The sequence below is a fragment of the Anneissia japonica genome, unplaced genomic scaffold (assembly GCF_011630105.1).
Source record: "Anneissia japonica isolate Jap-2015-1 unplaced genomic scaffold, ASM1163010v1 scaffold426_len1935630_cov189, whole genome shotgun sequence".
In the NCBI taxonomy this organism is placed as follows: domain Eukaryota; kingdom Metazoa; phylum Echinodermata; class Crinoidea; order Comatulida; family Comatulidae; genus Anneissia; species Anneissia japonica.
In genome coordinates, this window is record NW_022713172.1 from 674292 (window position 1) to 693984 (window position 19693).

At 33.5% G+C, this 19693-nt stretch overlaps 1 protein-coding gene across 2 annotated transcripts in view; it reads left to right on the forward strand.

Moving 5' to 3' along the window:
• The window catches only part of LOC117108337 (serine/threonine-protein kinase Chk1-like), a 31504-nt gene extending 14153 nt beyond the window's left edge, over positions 1–17351 (forward strand). For both annotated transcript variants that reach the window (XM_033250322.1, XM_033250323.1), the window contains exons 5-13: positions 5204–5338; positions 5557–5745; positions 7313–7417; positions 8347–8445; positions 8976–9066; positions 9855–10035; positions 11263–11394; positions 13577–13678; positions 15287–17351. In XM_033250322.1, coding sequence (XP_033106213.1) covers positions 5204–5338; positions 5557–5745; positions 7313–7417; positions 8347–8445; positions 8976–9066; positions 9855–10035; positions 11263–11394; positions 13577–13678; positions 15287–15379 — 1127 coding nt within the window. In that variant the 3' untranslated portion in view covers positions 15380–17351. The remainder of the gene's footprint in view (positions 1–5203; positions 5339–5556; positions 5746–7312; positions 7418–8346; positions 8446–8975; positions 9067–9854; positions 10036–11262; positions 11395–13576; positions 13679–15286) is intronic.
• The last annotated feature ends 2342 nt before the right edge of the window (positions 17352–19693 follow it).

The window sequence follows — 19693 nt, forward strand, 5'->3', positions numbered from 1 at the left end:
CTCTACTCTGCATAATTGCCCAATGGATTAAATTTATTATTACCTAATGTGTGGTAGCGTATTGTACTATCTATGTATGTTGTGGGACTTACATAGCACACGATATCAAAGTATCAGTGCAATCAAAATCAAATCAAATCAATTATTTTATTTTTTCATACAATGCAGTAATAAAAGGATACCGTATAATATAATTGAAACAAGTAGGTTACATGGAATCAGGCTTCTGCATGTTGAATTTTTGTTTCATCGAATACAAAGAAAAATTTATAAACAGTAAAAAAAATAATTCCAATCCAGGTTTAAATATGTTTTTATGAAATACATGACCAGACACATTACATTTGTGAAACAAATAATAATGAAAGGAAGATAGACTGAAAACAACTTATTAAGTGCACCATACAGAGACAATATCTGTGTTTTTTAAGTCATCAGACAGCTGGGTCCATAATTTTGGACCCCAAAAAGTAACTGAAAAACGTCTGATATTTGATTTGCACGGAGTATAATTGGTTATAGAAAATCACCTGTTATATTGAAATTGCAATAAAACAATATAAAAAAGAAGAAAAAAAAATAAGCAACTAAACCATGAATATATATTACCTTAAAAGACAGACGGATATCCTAAGGATCGTGATTCATTACACTGTTCTTTTGTTAGATAATTCTAATTGACAAGATATTACTCTTCATGAGTGATTGGGAGCCTTTAAAACAAAGAATTAAAATCAGTATAGTTTATAATTAATCTTGACAGCAGACAAACTTTTCCATGAAACTATAGTTTTGTTTTTGTTTTTTTTTTTTTTTTTAACTTTGATGTAAATTAATTTTGATAACCGGTTGAGGTTTGTAATAGCAATGCACTTTGCTATATTAAAATCCTGCTACCTTTCCAGTCGATTTTCTAACAGATCGCACCGTGACAAGCGTTAAAAAACCATTCTTCAAGGCGAACATCCAATCAGAGTTAATCAGCCTAATGTTAAATTGGGGAGTCTAGATGTTAAATGATGACACTCCGCATTACAACCAATGTATGGAAAAAAGACCATAGGATGTTAGTTTTGACAGGAATCACAGTGATTGCTATATGTCTCATTAACTCCATGGATTGCCTCTCTAATATTAATTATACAATGGAACGTTCCATTCTCGATCAAACATAGAACCAGGCCTGGAGAAAATGTTTTTCCTCCCACCATGAAAATTTCTCTATATAGTGCCTTCAGCATTAATTTAATACCATACAGCTCTAAATCTAATGCCTTTAAGTTCTGGGAAAGTCATGGTCACTCCAACCCCTTGTCTTTAATAGTCATGCATCTTTTCCAGACCTGTGTCAATATTTATAAAATAAAAATAAATATTAATAAGAATTAACAACAACAATAATTAGTTATATTGTAATTTTCTTCTTTTTTTTTTTTTGAAGCCAAGTAATTCATTATGTTGATTTGAACCAGATGAAATTGTTTACCATTAACGACAATGATATTTAGTGATGGAGGTGGGCTTTAGAAAATGAAGTAAGTAGAGTAAATCCTCAGTAATACCACTTAATGCAGAAAAATAAAAAGGAAATAAAATCTGGTCCCCTTGTGATTATTTTCCAGCCTTTAAATACCATGAATTGCAAAAGTAATACAGTCAAAAAAAAAAGAAGCTAAAACTAAGTATAGGTTTAAGAGGTCAAATCAAGGTCAGATTTGATATAAAATATAATACCAAAAGCCAAAGTAATGAAAAACCATGTGCTATAGAAAATGGCTAGGTATTTGATGAGATGCAAAATTGATATTGAAAGCTAAAAGGTATGAGATTCAGAAAGAAGTAAAACTAATAAATAATAGATAAGATTTTTATAGCATTCCATTTCTAAGAAATGCTCAGAGCACTTTAGAAAATTGAAAACCTGAAAATATTCCATTTAACTTTAACCATAACATATTTGTGAAAATAATCAAAGAAATAAAGGAAGAAACCGACAAACAGAAAGGAAAGCATCATTGCTCTGCAGTTTTGGAAACAATAATTTTAGGGGCTGGGAAACAAAAAGTAGTATTTATTATTTTGTCAGAATTATTGAGGCGATCAATATGAAAGCTTATTTTTTTTATTTATTTTTTTTTTTTTCGATTTTTTTTTTGTTCAGTTCAGTTTCCTTTATTCACATAAAGATCGCAGCCAAGGCTGCATTACATGATATTTACAAAAAATAAATATTAAAATATCAAAACATCAATCAAGCCCAAAACATGAAAAATGAAGATAAAGGTAAAATACATTAAATTTGAGACATCACAATTTTACGATTAAAAAACATATTATATGAACAAAAATCAAATATTTTCAAGTACCAATTATTGTATCATTATTATTGCTGTATTATTAATTGTTTTATTATTAAATGTACAAATTCAAGTAAAAAAAAATTATTACGAACAGAAGAATCGTTACTGTATAGGGAATTAATGTAAAGCATATACTAGGATTACACTTAGATTGACCACTATATAGTAATACATTATAACCCCACCTTTATGATGCCCCTATTTAAAGGGACAAGTCTTGGAGATGTCCAGTTTATTTAGGGTTACCAGTATTATTATTCTTCTAACCTTAGGCCTATTCCCAATCTAAGTGGAGTCGCCGGTGTAGTTGCCATTCTCTACATATTCCTGTTTAGCTTATGTTTGAACACCCTAGCCTTTAGTGTTCCCTTTACAATCTGTACCAGATTGCACCAGAATATGATGACCGGGTGCAAGGAAGTCTCCGGACCCACCTTGATCTGATAAGAAAGTTTTATTTTTCAGTAGTCGTTGATTCTTTACTTATTGTGTAAAGCTTTGCATTTTTAACAAGATCATTTTTCCTTGTCAATTAGCAGCATCTTTGATATTTAAAGTTCACATTCTCTTGAACCTAAATTTGATATTTTAAAAGTAGTGTCCTCATTAGTAAGCGTATTCTAGCTAAACAGAGTTAACATTTTACTGGTTTTTAATATCAGCAATTTTTCTTTAATTGAATTTTATTGATTTCATTGCTTGCTAAATGTCATCTGACATCTTGGTTTTTTTTTTCCCCTCTCTTTAATTCTGTGTCAGTGTTCAAGTTCTGAAGCATCTAACCTTTTAACAGTGTTTTTAAGCGAATTTGGCTTAACTTGGGACCCCATTTGGCAGGCTTAAATTACCGATAGTCCATTGTTCCAAGTTGGAAGAAAGAAATCAAAATTTCTTTATAACACATCACATTTTGCTGTACATGATAATACCCAGTAGTCACTGACTTCATAATTGATAATAAACTAGTAAAAACATGCAAATATTATGAATTTGCGGAAGATAGGTTGTTTTCTGGAAGATTCTTGCTTGCTTTGCAGGAGTGCGGTGTTGGTCGACTATTGACGGAGTCTATTCTTGCAATTATAGACAGCTAAGTTTTTGGTTAATAATTGACTAACACGGTTGGGTCATGTATGGTAGCCGACCTAATATATGTCGGGGTTACCACTGCCAGATTGGTACTGCTCGTGGTTATAAACAATGGGCTTGCCAAAACAACAGTAGTTTCACTTGTATTATTTAAACTTGCTTGCTTGCAATTCTTATATCATATCTTTTAACAACATTATTTTCAAGAAGTATACCAAGACAATTATAGTATCTTCAAAGATGGTAAAAAGAACAACAATAGCAAGAACTGAATTCCATGGTTTTCCTCGGACCTGCTCTATAGTGCTATGCCTAGGCCCTAATTAATTACATGTGGGAGTCCTATATAGTGCCTCGCCTTTTAATGCATTACAAACGACTACTGTTTTAAGTACTGTACCATACATTATAGTCAGTTTAGGCCCTACCTGTTATTTTGCTCTACAGCACAGCGAACGTATTGATGCTTTTATATTGTTTTAACATGCATTTTCGGTCTTATGTATTTTTTTCTAAACACAACACATTCACTGTCGTCACGATGACCCTTGATGAGGGTCGAAGACCGCGCATTCGAAAATCTGCCTACCAATTCGTTAATTTTTTTTTTTTGCTGGGGTGCGGTGGTGGTGTGCAAACACATGCTTTGTTTGGGTTGAAGTTAAATCCAACTTTACAAGACAAAATGTATGTTGTACATGTAAGTACTCTGTACATGTATGCACTTTAATAAATCAGTTTCTTAAATTATTTCAACTTTCTATCACTTGCAATCCTTCAGATTAATTAAATCCCAATTACGCTGCATCTTAAAATTTTTTGATAACAAATCTTTGTTAATTTTGGAGAGAAGATTACTGTAGCTACTGTAGGAGTCTTCCAGTACAACCTTTGAGACTGCGATGCCACAGTGGCAAATGTCATGAATGTAAATGTGTTTCCATCTCATCGCAAAGTATCTTAATATTTATCTAGACTTGACTATGATCTGACAATGTGGAAGTATTTGTAACAAATCATTGTTACTAAATGTATATGGCCATTGAATATTAACAGACTTTCACAATGATTTTTTTTTTCTGCACTATGTAAATGTTTATTTGGTAGTATCCCAATCTTAATGTTCAGGATGATCGAAGATACATTAGAATAAACTTCCCGCTTTGTATAAATGCCCCCCCCCCACCCCTTGGATCAAAGGGGTTGGGGGGCTAACTTATAAAGACCTTTATCGAATAAACTCCTCTCCCCTAAATGATTGTAAACAAATCTCATAGAAACAGCATCATTCTCAACACATTCTGTTAATGTATTCCAGCAGCATTACATTTTTCTAACCTGAATGGAATTAATAAGTCTGTATGATCATGCAATAACACATTTTAACGGTAATATTACGTTATGTGTGTTATAGTTCTACATTTACAGTGAAATTAAGAGCCGTTTACTAGAGTATACATGCATCCATTTTACACCAAAAAAAATGAACGCCTTCCCCGAATAAATGCCTGCCATGAATAAATTCCCCCCTCAAAAAAACCATCTCAACAATAATTCCCCCAGGGCGTTTATTCGAATAAATACAGTATATTGTACAAGAAATGGTTGAAAAAGTTGGGAAACCATTTGAGCATACAGGAGCTATATGGTAAATAAAAGGAGTCATTAGTATAAAATATGTATTAGCGTTGGCAAGCACCGATGCACATGACTAATACGTCGCCATTAATTGGCATATCTACTTTTTATTTCAGAGCCGGATGTTGGCATGCCGCCAAAACAAGCCCAGAACTATTTTATACAACTCATAACTGGTGTTGAGTACTTACATAAGAAAGGGGTAACACATCGAGATCTTAAACCTGAAAATCTTCTGTTAGATGAAAATGGTAAGTACAGTGTAATATAGGTTTTTTTTAAATGTTGATAGACAACAGTGCTGTAGAAGATGATGACTAGATGTTGATATAATTGGTCAAATTTAAACGTAAAATAAACAACCAAAAAGAAAACCAGACCCTTCCAACAATTCCTTATTTTGTTTTCTCTTTTCCTAAATAAAACAGCTGTACAACTACATTTTTATTGTAATTAAATTCTTTTACAGATAACTTAAAGATCTCGGACTTTGGTCTGGCAACTGTGTTCCGTCACCAGGGTAAGGAGCGGCTGTTGGGCAAGTGTTGCGGGACACCACCATATGTGGCACCCGAGGTCCTCAAGAAGAAGGAGTACCACGCTGAACCGTCTGACCTTTGGTCTTGTGGGGTTATACTGGTAGCTATGTTAGCTGGAGGTGAGGATATATATTTTGTTAATTAATATTTATTTTATTATTGTTTTTGTTATATATTATGATGCAGTGTGGTCGTGTCTGTCGGTGTCGTTACTGTTATTTAGTTTGTTTTCACTGGTAATCCGAAATGAACCTAATAAGTGATTTTAAAATTGGTACGTAATGATAATTTTAATAAAAATGTGATAATAATTATTAAAATAATAAGTATTTTTGTAATTAATATTTTGTTATTCTTTTTATTATTATTGACAAATATTATATTTTTATTTTTGATTATTTTCTATACATAAAATTGTTATTTTTGTCTCTAAAGCTGTTGTCATTACAGCTGTTATCATTTTTTTATTTATTTTTTGGTGTTTTATTTTGTTATTATTTCTTCAGTATTTTTGTTATGTTTCATTTTTTTTAAATAATTGTTGTTATAATTTAAATATTGATAATGATAATAACACCATAATAAATCATTCACACTGTGACAGTACAAATTATTTGTAACATTGTAGGATAAGAATAAACATGACCAAATGTTAATGATATTAATCATAGCAATATTATTACTAAAAATACTGTAAAATTTATGCAATGTAATTTTCAGTAGTGTGTCTTTACTACTACCATACATGAAACTATAGCAATTAATGTTGACCTAATGGAGTAACCATAATTATGCAAATTGATGTGTTATTTAAAGCATAAACATGATAAAATGTATATTAATATAATTTTTGAGCAGGTGTGTTTACTACCACCGTGAATGATGATCTACAGTATAGCAATTAATTTTGACCTACTGGCTTATGTAACCATATGCAACCATGTGTTGTTTATAGCGTGTCCAGTGGGGCTTGTGTTTATATTAGTAAACAGCATAATAATAGCAAACACTATAATGACTTCATACATCCGATAAATGTATATAGTAATATGATTTTGAGCAGTGTGTGTAAACTACCATACATCGACCTATGGCAATTAATTTTGACCTACTGGCTTAGTATCCATAATTATGCATTGATGTGTTGTTTATAGCATGTCCAATGGGGCTTGTACATGCATTATTTAAATCAGCATATTAGTCATATGTAATGCATTGCTGACAATTGTGAATATTATATATTACTTCTACTTCTTACTTCTTACATCTATTAATTCATTAAAATATGAATCATGTCTAAGATTTTTCTACTTACTTGAATATGTACTATCAAATTTGTGCTCAATCAAGTTTTTCCTTACACATACTCTTTGATCAGCTAATTAATTAATATTTATCTATTCACTTTGTATATTAGTTTTGCAAACATAACTTAATGCAACCAACTAGATTTAAACTTTAGACTAAAGAGCAAGGACCATAATCACCAAATCAATTCAGAGTTGATCTCCTTAAACTCCTGATGTTTTCATTATTGTTTTTTCGAGGTCTTATAAAAATGTTTTTTAATATTTAAAATTTGTTAATATTCCATATTTTTTTTTTTTATTACAATATATAATAGTTTTCCATAGATCTCCTATATTTTGTTTCTGATGCACCGCAACTGATTTTTCCCCCCCATAGAATTACCGTGGGATGAACCAAGCTACGATTGTAAGGAATTCTGTAACTGGTTGGACAAGCGAGTTGAGTTGACTCCGTGGCGTAAGATAGATACTATGAGTCTAGGTATGCCAATTTACCTACAGTATGTGATGAAGAATCATGTGTCATTATTACTATATTCCTCAGAATCTACCAGTATTTCAAAGTGCAGGAAGACGCTTACATGCACTTTAAAGCTGAAATGATAATAGTGGTGGTGACAATGGCGACAACATTAACAAGCAATTATTGTCAAGTTCTCAGGGTCTGCGTGGGTTGCAGTTTTTTTTTTAAATAACAGTTCCTTCGACTTCAAGTTTGTTATCAGCCCCCAAAATCATTCAACAGTAATTGTTTTATATATCAAACATCTAGTTCTAGCTTCTTTCATGTTCACCAATGCCACAAAGCAAGTTTCATACATGTTTTGTGTCTGTTGGCTGTCGCGCCATGATAAGTCGAATGTCCAAATGTGTTAATGGCAGGGTCACCACTACCTATAGCCATAGTATTGGCACTGGCATGCTCGCCTATTGGTGGAAAAAGTCTTTTTTGGATAAGGATATAAACCGTAGCCTCAGTGTACATAATTTGTTCATGTGCACTAAACGAACTCAGTACATCATTTGAGAGGAGTAAAGAGTTAGCATTGTGAACTAGATGATACACGGGAGAAGCAATGAGTAGTCCACATCGGTACATCGTGGGCGGAAGCCTTCAACTGTGAAGTTGGACCTGAATCATGAAGAAGAAGAAATCTGTGGGCTTTTAATCTGAAGTTAGTGGTTGGAATCTTGGGGGACGGGACTTCATCCACATTTTCTCTTTTCCATGGAGCATAGTCAGTCTGAATGCAAATGAGTTCATTACTTACATTACATAATACTCTTCCAAACGCATCAGTGTGTGTTCCATAATACCATTCGATCTAATGACCAAGGTAATAGCGTAAAGTACGCTATAAGACTGATGTACATGCATGTCATTTACAGTAATATTCATTATTTTTGCAGCACTTTTGAAAAAGATGTTAAGCGAGGCACCATCTAATAGATGTACATTGGCACAAATAAAGAAAGACAGATGGTACTGCAAGACGTTCAAGAGCAAAGGTCAGTGCAAAGCTAATTTGACAGTCAATATAATACATATTGAACTTTGGATTTTTGAACCGAACTTGACCTGAACCCATGACTTCTGTCTTTAGAGAATCTTCTTCTAATGTTCAACAGGATATTAAATGTCATTAATCTAAATCATATAAAGTGCGTCAGCTTCTGTAATTTTTTCTTCAATCGAAAGGTTATGTTATAAGCTTTCTTCCATTATTTTTAATAATTATGAAAGATAAGATGAAAGAAAAAGTGACAGTTGAACTTCTAAACAGGTTTATTCGTTTGGAAATGTGAAAAATATGGTAGCATTTTCCCACCATGAATAGGCATAAGGGAGCTGTCAGTTCTGTACAATTCACTTCTCGCCAACGAGGCCTTTTTTTGGTGAGCTCAGAAATACACAGTTCTGACGATGACTACGAACTACGTAGGTGACAATGTTAAACCTACTTATAAAAAATAATTGATAGCTTTCAATTTACTTTATATTATTAAATGGCAATTGATTTTTTTTTTTTTGTAATTAGGTATATCTAGGCTGCCCTCAAGTTCACCGCCGGGATCCTTTAAACGAGTTTGTTCCGGTACAGATCTCTCACCTACATCAGGTATTAACAGGTACGTAGATCTGCACATTATGTCAAGCCTATCAGTGGGCTTATTGACACTTGCAGTAAAAAGCTAGCCCTAGGATATGAACTTGAATGTCATTGCACAAAATAGCAATTGTTGGCCTCGATTTAGTGACTCTGGAGGTTAGTTTATGCATCTAATTTTCACAAGTACAAATAGGTTGAAGTGCGAGGATCAAGGCTAGCTTTGGGGGAAGCCCAGGGCTAGCCTTCTAAAGTGTGTGAGTGTACTTTGAAATATAGAGGGCGCTAGATCAAGTAGGCACATGGTTTGTACATTGTACTTTGACATGAATATAGTTGTTGAACTAACCGCTTGCATTGTTTCATACTTACAGTTAAATACAGGTCTCCCTCCAACTAAAGACCACTTCCAAAGACCAAACCAGGGTTTCCATTGTCTTTCAACATCTTCGGTTTCTAATTAGGATAATAAAGATAAAAGATCGTTGTTTATTTGGGACCACAGAAAATTGTCTTCAGTTGAAGGTGGTCTTTAATTGAAGGGCTATTTTAATTAGATAGAGACCAGGTTCAATGAGTTGGCAGTGGGCATAATTTAGCAAATATACTAGACACCAGCAATACAATATTTGTTTAATTACTATTAACTAACCATAATGTTTCAAGTATAAATTGCAGTATATTCATATGTATAGTAGTCATCCTATCTGTTTGTAAAAATATAAACATCCTATCCTTATGATTGGCTGTTTCTATGAAATAATCATATGAAACTTTGACTTTAATTCTTATATCACACTTTATATCTAGGGACGACACACCAGGTAAATACTCAAGTTCACAGCCGGTCACTTGTGCAGGGACAGGCAGCAACGGTATCGACAGCAGCAGTGTTGATGATCTGCTTTATGGCGTTAGCTTCTCCCAACCAGTTCACCTCGACGATATGCTACTGAGCAGTCAACTCCCGAGCACCCCAGGAAATTCTCAGGTTAGTAGTATGGCGGTAATAGACACAATCAGCGACGGGCAAACAGTGGTGGTGATGTGATGTGTAGTGGGTATAACTTACTGTGCGATCAGTGTGAAAGTATAGGAAACACTGTTAACGTGAGAAATAAATGGCAAAAATGGGCAATGCAATTGTTCAAAATAGTGTTTATATACTTTTTCTGTTCTCTGTACATTTAGGCTTTGGAATTTACATGATCCTTCGATGAAGCCATTTTGTTATTACGAGGCATCACTAGCACTGTCTGTTTACATTTTACACTCACTATAGGTCACGTGATCCAAGTCGCCGATTGTGTCTATTGTAATTTTTTCGTAATTCTGTAGCCCCCTTCCACAATAAATGCAGACATGCCAACCACTCCGATTTCGGCAGAGTTACTCCGTTTATTTAAGCAAAACTCTGCACTCCGATTTTAGGTCGAAAATCTCTGCTTTTTACGGATTTTGGCCAGCTGAAATAAATTGCGCATTTCCGAATAAAAATGATAATCCTATGATTTAGGAACAAGACCACTTAATTTCGTCCTGAAAACAGCGCTCTGAACTTTATACGAAATAGAAATTCGCACTCTACGGTCTACTAATTTTAAAAAAAGAACATATTTCATTGGCTAAATTGATGTCAGAGTTGCACTGCACTCTGAACTGTATAGTGCTTCGTGGTCTACTGATTTTGTAACAACAACAGTCTAGTAAAGCACGATTTCGAAAATGGGGTCCGATGAGAGCGATATGGATGTAGGCCTAGGCAATACCGAAAAACCAGTAGTAGTGTTGAGCTTACTCCAAAAAAGAAGCTAAAACACACGCAAACATGCAAGTTAATAACGGAAAGTATCCTGTCAGTTTGAAATCCAAACTACTGTAGGTGATGCCTACGGTACGCTTGTTGTGATCGGTGTGGTGTTGATTTTCTGCCTAGGGCCTAGTCTTGCACGGCGGTATTGCTGTTGTGAGTCAAAATGGTTACATTTTACAATCCGATCACATTGGCACCATGTCTTTGGAATACTCCTCTCACATTGCCAAGACTCCGCTCAGAAGTTTTTCAGACTACTCTTGTTGGCCTTGTAGGGTTGGCATGTCTGTAAATGGCGTTAAAATACATTTTTGTTAAAAACCACTGAATTTCTACAATTATTTTAAATTCTATCTTATTTATTAAGATGTGCACTGTAAAACCCTTGTTTATCTTTATATATAGACTCCATTCCAGAAACTTGTGAAGAGGATGACACGTTTCTTCACAAAGTACACCAAAGAAGAGACTATGCAAAGTTTGTTGGAGGTTCTGGAGAAACTAGGCTATCGTGGAAAACAAACGTGTCCAGTACAAGTAAGTTTGCTAATATTACAAAGAAACGTTACAAATATTATTCTTAAGCTTCTGGTTGACGCAGTTATCACTGAGTTATTATGTACTCTTAGTACTACTTATACTTCAGACATGCCAACCACTTAGATTTCGGCGGAGTTACTCCGTTTTTTTAAACAAAACTCCGCACTCCCGATTTTGGATCGAAAATCTCCGCTTTCTACGCATTTTGGCCAGCTGAAATAAATCATGCATTTGCGAAATAAAAATGATAACCCTATGATCTAGATAAGAACAAGACCACCTAATTTCGCTTTGAAAACAGCGCTCTGAACTGTATACGAAAAATTAATTTGCTCTCCACGGTCTACTGATTTCGAAAAAACAAATTTCATTGGCCAAATTGATGTCAGAGTTGCACTGCACTCTGAACTGTATAGTGCTCCGTGGTCTACTGATTTCGTAACAACAGTCTAGTAAAGCACGGTTTTGAAAATGGTGTCTGATGAGAGCAATATAGATGTAGGCCTAGGCAGTACCGAAAAACGTGTAGTAGTGTTGAGTTTCCTCCAAAAAAGAAGCTAAAACACACGCAAACATGCAAGTTAATAACGGAAAGTATCGTGTCAGTTTGGAATCAAAACTACTGTAGGTGATGCTTACGGTACGCTTGTTGTGATTGGTGTGGTGTTGATTTTCTGCCTAGGCCTAGGGCCTAGTCTTGCACAGCGGTATTGCTGTTGTGAGTCAGAACGGTTACAATTTTTTCAGAAGTTTTTCAGACTCCTCTTGTTGGCTTTGTTGGGTTGCCATGTCTGATACTGTACTTACCAGATACCACTATAAATATAGCAAAGCATTAGCAGTAAGGGTGGTTTTACACTATTAGAATTTATTTGAGCTCTGATTGATTTTGCTGAAGCGAAGAACTCTGATAGAAATGTAAATGCGTATGCGCATGAACGAACGTTTTCGATTTGCGCGAATTCGTCTTAGTGTAAAACCGGCTTAAATATTCAATCATTTTATTGCTTCAGCTGCCATCAAGGGCTATTATACTTCAAATACACATTCTAATTCTATATAATAAAGGGATTCGGTGATGGGCCTCACGTGACCACCTAACTTGGGTGTTGGATATAAACAGTCGACTGACACAGCGGTGTTTTATGTGGAGATTGGTATTGCAGCCATCTCTTGTTTGTTGCTGTAAAGATCATTATAATTCCCAGCAAACTATACCAAATTGATTGGAAATTAAACTTGAGAATCTTGCCTTAATGGTTTGCTAATGCTGTAAAGTATACTGGCCGCAAACATTGAGATTTTTCATAAAATGTTAGGCCTGCACATCTACGACATGGTTAGTTCTGCATGATGGTCTTCGACTCGCAAGCTACGCTACGATGTTAAGGCTAGCTATTGGTTTAGGAAGGATCACTTAAAGTTCAAAGCACACAATCCTTTGGGAACGCTAGGATAAGTAAATAAATTCTGTTTTGAACAACCGTATTGCCTTTCCTAGCCATTTATTTCTCACCTTAACAGTGGGCGGTTGTTTTTGGAACCATAACATTATCTTTTCCTATACTATTGCACTGTAGTATTTTTCATGTATACCCAAGTAAAGTCCCGTGACCGGCAGTAAACAAACATCGCCGAATCCCTCTTTTGAAGTAGTGTATCTCATTTCTGATTAATGTGCCACATCAAAATCAGAAATGAGAACATTTTTTAAATTGTTGAAGATGATTTAACAGGATTGAGGAGCTAAGTTCTATAAATGGCTTAGATTAAATAGAAAAAAAAACAACTTTTGAATAGAATCAAGAAGTTCTAGGACAAAAATGGTGTGAAAGCTGATTGTTGAGAATTGCTTAAAGTGATGGAGAAAATTGTCATTGGGAAGAAACGAATAGAAGAAATGGTCTGGGGATTGGGTCAATTTAAATAGTGAACATAATGTGTACTGTTTAATGACGTGATTCATCACCATCATCATCTTCTTCTCGTACTGTGTATAACCTCCATTAATAGAGTATACTAGCTCGCACAACAATCAATTGAATTGAAGCAATTTCGAAAGAGGTGAATCTGCGGCTGGAGGGAAAGGCAAACATTAATTAAAGATTTATTTTTGTTCAGTTAAAATATATTTTTGAATAGCAGTCATAAGCATTCCTTTTTGTTTTCTTTTCTCTAGGTAACAATTACAACTGAAGATAAACGAAGGAATCCATTGATCTTCAAAGCCACTTTGATAGACATGGATAGAAAGGTGCTTGTAGATTTTAGGCTCTCTAAGGTATGTTTGTAAATAAAATCCCTGAATAGTTTTTATTAATTACTAGTAATATTGCTGCTATGTAAAACCCAGATGGAATATCTCCCACACAAAGATTTTACCCAAAATTCAGAGCACTTCAAAATTAGAAATAAGACTATTTTATTTTTAGTTATTACTATAGGGTAAACAGTAAAATGAGAGTTTTAAAATGGTAAAAGAACCATTTAAATCTGACATTTCGTTATGAAGTTACAGGAGTTTAAACATACAGCTGTTTCAAAAACAATATTTGAGAAATCAGCCTTCAAAGTTTACGATTTTGGACATTTCCTAGGCAGAAACCATCACAAAATCGTAAAAAATTGCTGTTTTAGCATTGAAAATAGGGAAAATGACAGTATAGCATGATGTATAGATATATAAAGGTTAGTTTAGTGGAATAAAATAGATTTCCAAAATGTTGACATTCGACATGTTTTGGCCATTATCTCCAAAACAGGATTTGTGACGAGTAACTGGTTTGGCTTGTCATATACTGTACCAACAATGTATTACACAGTATTTATGATGTTCACATTCATAATTGTATGGCTGACTGGTCAGATTGCCCAAAAGTAATACGTTTCTATCACAGGGCTCTCCTGACAGCACATAGAGTACAAAAATACATTTAAGCACCTTTCCGCAACCTACACTATGGGTCACAACCCAATGTTTCAATGGGTCGCATAATCTCTTCAGATCGTGAAAACTCCACGTAATATGAACAAGGACAGACGAAATCAAATTACAGTAAACGAAAGTACAGTTTTACTTTTGTAATGCATTTGTTAGAGTTTTATTTCTTATTTTGTTATTTTAGTATTTATATAGCGCCTATTCTGTAGGTTACGAAGTGCTTTATATTATGTTAAATAATATACTATCAAAACGTTTGTACTTCAGGTATGACAGCTTGAAAGTGTTACTTTTGTTCCTTTTAGTGTGTTTGGCTTTCAGCTGAAAATTATAACAACAAAATATTTTTCTCTTCAAATTAATGTGTCTATGTCTTCGCATAGGCATAACCTATATTTCTTGCAGCAAATCTATGAATTTGTGTAGGTCTATAGTAAAATATCCGTAAATTATTCATTTGAAAAATCTTATTGGAACATTTGATAACTTGCGTGCTTTGTTAAATGAGTAATTCAAAGTTTTTTTTTCATTTTTGTGGGTTTTAAATTGATTGTATGGGTGATCTTTCGAGTAGGCCTATCATATAATCGATTGCCAGAAGAATCTAGTGGGTTCTTGTGATACCCATTGTGCGTATAAAACGACAGACGTGATTTATTGATTTATTAAATACCGTATTCAATCATTTTACCATGAAATTCAGGTGGGAAATTTGGCTTGCGGTTTGATGGGTCGTGTCTGAGTGCTTGACATATAATTTGGGTCGTGGGCTAAAAAGGTTGCGGAACGGGGCATTTGAGTATATTTAAATACATATAAACTAACTATCTCAATTTCATTTAAAAAGTTATTAAAATTACTTACCTACATTACATAAAATACATATACAGTTGAACTTGCCTAAGTCGAATCCAAAATTACAAATACTTTTATTTGATCTTTTTTCAGGGAGATGGACTTGAATTTAAGAGGAAATTTGTGAAGATAAAGCACAAACTCTCCAGTATTATAATGAAAGGTCCAGTACAACTCCAACGATAGCTAGTTTAATACTTTAAAAACGTTTTTGTATTTTGAAACCAAATTCTATTTATATGAAAGCTGCATTCAACTTTGTCCATATTTAGTCTACTAGCCTTGTTATTTAAGTCTACAAAAGTTATAGTGTTAAATTAGGAATACTAAAAAGTGTTGTACACACCATAGAAGGTTTGTCTATTTTCACCACTTAAAAATGGTTGTGTAATTACTTTTGCAAGTGCACCACCATGTCAAGGTTGCTTGGAGAAGCGTCATGTCCTGACTGTATTGTAATTGCTGGAGACGATTAATGCAGCGATTGCTGTTCGGGTTTCTAAACTTGTGGTTGGGAGTTCAAGCGTCATGCTGGTTTTGTTTTGGCCGCACAAGGATAGGCTATCCTTGTCCAGAACCATTGTTTATGGGGCCTAGAACTTTGGTTATAGGGCCAGTACACAATATCTAAAAATTAAAAAAAAAATAAATTAATTTTAAAAAATGTTATTGCACATGTTTGAAAGGAAAAGCCAAAAAAACTCTTGTGCATCAAAATTTTTAATTTTTTTCCCCAATGCATACTGTAGTATAGAACTTCATGATCATTCATTTTGCTTGACATCTAATATAAATGATTTTAAGGTATAAAGCTTCTATTTTAAAGACTCTAATGCATTGCAGTTAAGCATGTTTGTGTTTCTAGAATAGCGCTGTAGTTCAAGTTTAGTTATATCATTTGAATTAGTGTAAAGCAGAACTAATCAAAGTCTATAATGTGATTGTGTTGCTTTTGAATCATACAATTTTCTGTTGTCTCATGTCCCAAATACTAATGCTACTCTGCTCCGATTTTATTATTGGTCAACATTACTTGTGTTGATGCCAAAGAATATTTTCATTTACACTGAATGCCACATACAAAAATGTTGCAGGATGAGATTTTCTTGCCAATGTATTGTATTGTATGTAAATTTAGTAGAAAATATATGCATGATTTGATTGGACAGTGCCAAAATTTGGTCATACCACATGGCATTTGATTGGACAGTGTACCAAAATTACGTCCACACTCTTTGACAGAAAATAGTTGTAAACCAAATATAGTCATAATATGCCTATTTATGGTCGTGATGTGATGTCATCATGAATATACAGTATTTAGGCATGACACGTGTTTTTGTCATATCAAACTTGAGCCTGGACAGGGATTTACACGCTTTCAGATTTTTTCTCTTTCAGATTCCGCAATATCTAATCAGATTTTATCTGATAGTGTATGCTTGTTTATAGTAATATCTGATTAAACAAATTTTATTTGACAAGCCTAAACATGGTCATGATGACATCATATCATGACCATATAGGCACATCATGACTATATTATATGTATACACCAATTTTTGGTCAAATCAAATTTGGTAGCCTTGACAGGACTTTATGCCTCATTGGAGTCTGAACAGACATTTTCTGTTAAGTGTGGCAGACAAGTATCTGTTATTGCATGGCTCAACTTTACTGCCACTCGAATACAAACCTCAGGATCAGAAAAATTATGTACAAATGAATGCTTGTTAGGGCAATGAGAAGAATATTTTCATGAGTTGGGTGGAACAGTAAATTTTCTAATAAACATGTTCTCATAATCTTGGAAGCTCCGGTGAGGACAGTATAACAGAGGCAGTAGAGTACTATATATTAAAACATTGATTCCTTAGAACCATCGCATGGAACTGTCTTATGGATGGCACGGTTAAACCGACTGCATTATCCATACGATGTGTATAAAAAGTGGTAATGGCAGTAATGTACTGTCCTTGCTGAAACCCACTCAGCCGTGAAAAAAGTAGTCAATCAGTAAAAAAGCGCACAATCAGCAAAAAAGCAAACAATCACAGGGTAGCACTCTTCATTGGAGCTAAAACATTTATTATTTGTTTTATGATAGTGATACACCTAAAATATATCCTTGTTATTTCATATTTTATGAAAACAAATAGTGAGCTAAGTCGACCTTTCTTCTGAATGGAACAGTCCATGGTCTTTTAACCAATGAAATGATTGGAATTGTATTAGATTGAGATGTAAAATGGGAAAAACGATTGGAACAAAATAGCATGGATGGGACAAAATTTTCATGATGAGTGACAAAATAGTGTAGATAACCAATGTCTCATTATGCGAAATCCACCAATCAAAAGTCAAGGATTCATTTAGGTGTATAATCAAGTAATATATACAGTAATATATTATGATATTATGATAAATGAGGCAAGATTCGGTTGTGATAAGTACTGCCTTATTTTATGCTGTAGATCAAAAACATTTTCAATTCGTCCTTGTATGTGATTGAATTCTTTAATGTCTAGGGTATATCCGAAAAAAATATAGTTGTTTTTCGCTTTAGGTAATCTCTCATTTGTTAAAAGGAAATCATGATTTTGATAATAAAATTTGAGAGTTCCAATGCATCGTTTCTTAGGGTTTTTTTTGGTCGGATGTATGCATAATCTATGTCATTTGTGGACTGAAAGTATAGGTCTCCCACCAATTAATGATGCCACCGGGGCTTCCAATTGTTTTTAGCAGCTTTGGTTTCTAATTAGAATGATAATAATAAAAGACATTTGTTAATATAAGACAGCAAAAATTGGTCTTTAATTGGAGGAAGACCTGTTGTAATACAGTTCAAGGCTTACAGCGCATAATGGAAGAAAAGATCTAAGAAATAAATGGCATAACAAAAATGCAGAATTTTCGAGGGGTCAACAGTAAATAATATAATTTATTTTAAAAATAAATAAAATAGACTGGCCAACTGTTCCACCTGTAAGTATACAAACAATTTCGCATTCGTTGTATTCAAACATCTTATCGTTATTTCACCAGAACATCATTACCAGTATTGTACATTACTCACAAAAACCATGGGTGAAGTACATAGCAAAGACAAATATTTAATAAGTTGTTATTACGTAATTTCTGAGCATTAAGTGGCACGTTGTAACAGATCTAATGTAACAAATCTTATAAAAATATTAACTTATTGTATTACTGAAAAGTCGTCACCATAACAGACAAGTCGTATATATATGAACTTCGCAATGACGTTTGAAAGGTAGGATTTTTTATATTTGATTGCTAACAGTTAACAGGCAGGTATTTAACCATGTTATCGCGAGACTAGCTGTATTAAAGAACATGTGATACGCATTCTTTTAATAATAGACAACTTCGAATTAAGCGGTGGTATCAATATCATAAAATGTACTTGATTTGGTTATTAAAGATGTCCTTAGCCATAAAAATATCAATATCTGTTTCTCTATTTTAATAACATCACATTTCAAACTCAATATGCACTCATATACAAACTTATTAAAAAGCGTCAGCTGATAGCGTTTATCTTTTTGATTCTTCGAGCTGAAAATACATGTACCTTGACTCCTTGAACTGGTTGGATAATTTCACAATTTCGTTGAAATTAAATGTTCGCAAAGTAAAATATTTTTTTTTTCTCTCTCTCTAATTCTAATCGAATGTCTTGCCTCCTGCATGTGTTAACTGGAAACTGCTAATAGGTAAGTATACTGTCGGTCATGAAATCGGGGGGAAATCAATCATTCGGTTTAAAAAAATAAATGCCGGTAACTCATTTAAATTGATCAATACGTTAATTAACTTCCAATGACACGCATTAAGTGATGTCCAGACTATCAAATTTTGCTTGACGTGACAAGCCTTAATTTGGTCATGATTACGTCATATCATGGCCATATATACATAGGCACATTATGACCACAGGCACACCATGACTATATATGGGCATATATACAACATTTTTTTTTGACAAGAAAAATTGATATTTTGGGAGCACTTTAAACAAATCATTATTTGCTGATTTGCATACTGAGTAGGCCTACTACGATTTATTATTATTTTTTTTTTGTATTGATTATCAGCGAATCCATCATCTTATTACATGCAATGAATATAGAAACAGTTTGCGGTTGTTAGTTGGTAGTAGGAAAAAATAGAGGGAGGCATACATATTTGTTGTTTTAACTAAAAAAAAATCTCTCACGCAGCATATAGTAAGAGTGTCAGAGTGATATTTACTGATATACATTAATTTAATATTAATAGGCTATATATTATTTACCGTATATTATATATAAAAGTATATAAGTAAATATATATATAAATATATAAAGGTCTATAATATATATGTTATATATACAATATATATATATATACAATATATACAATATATATACTGTCTCTTATACACATCTAGATGTGTATAAGAGACAGTCCTCCGATGATCTTTAAAAAAAAAGT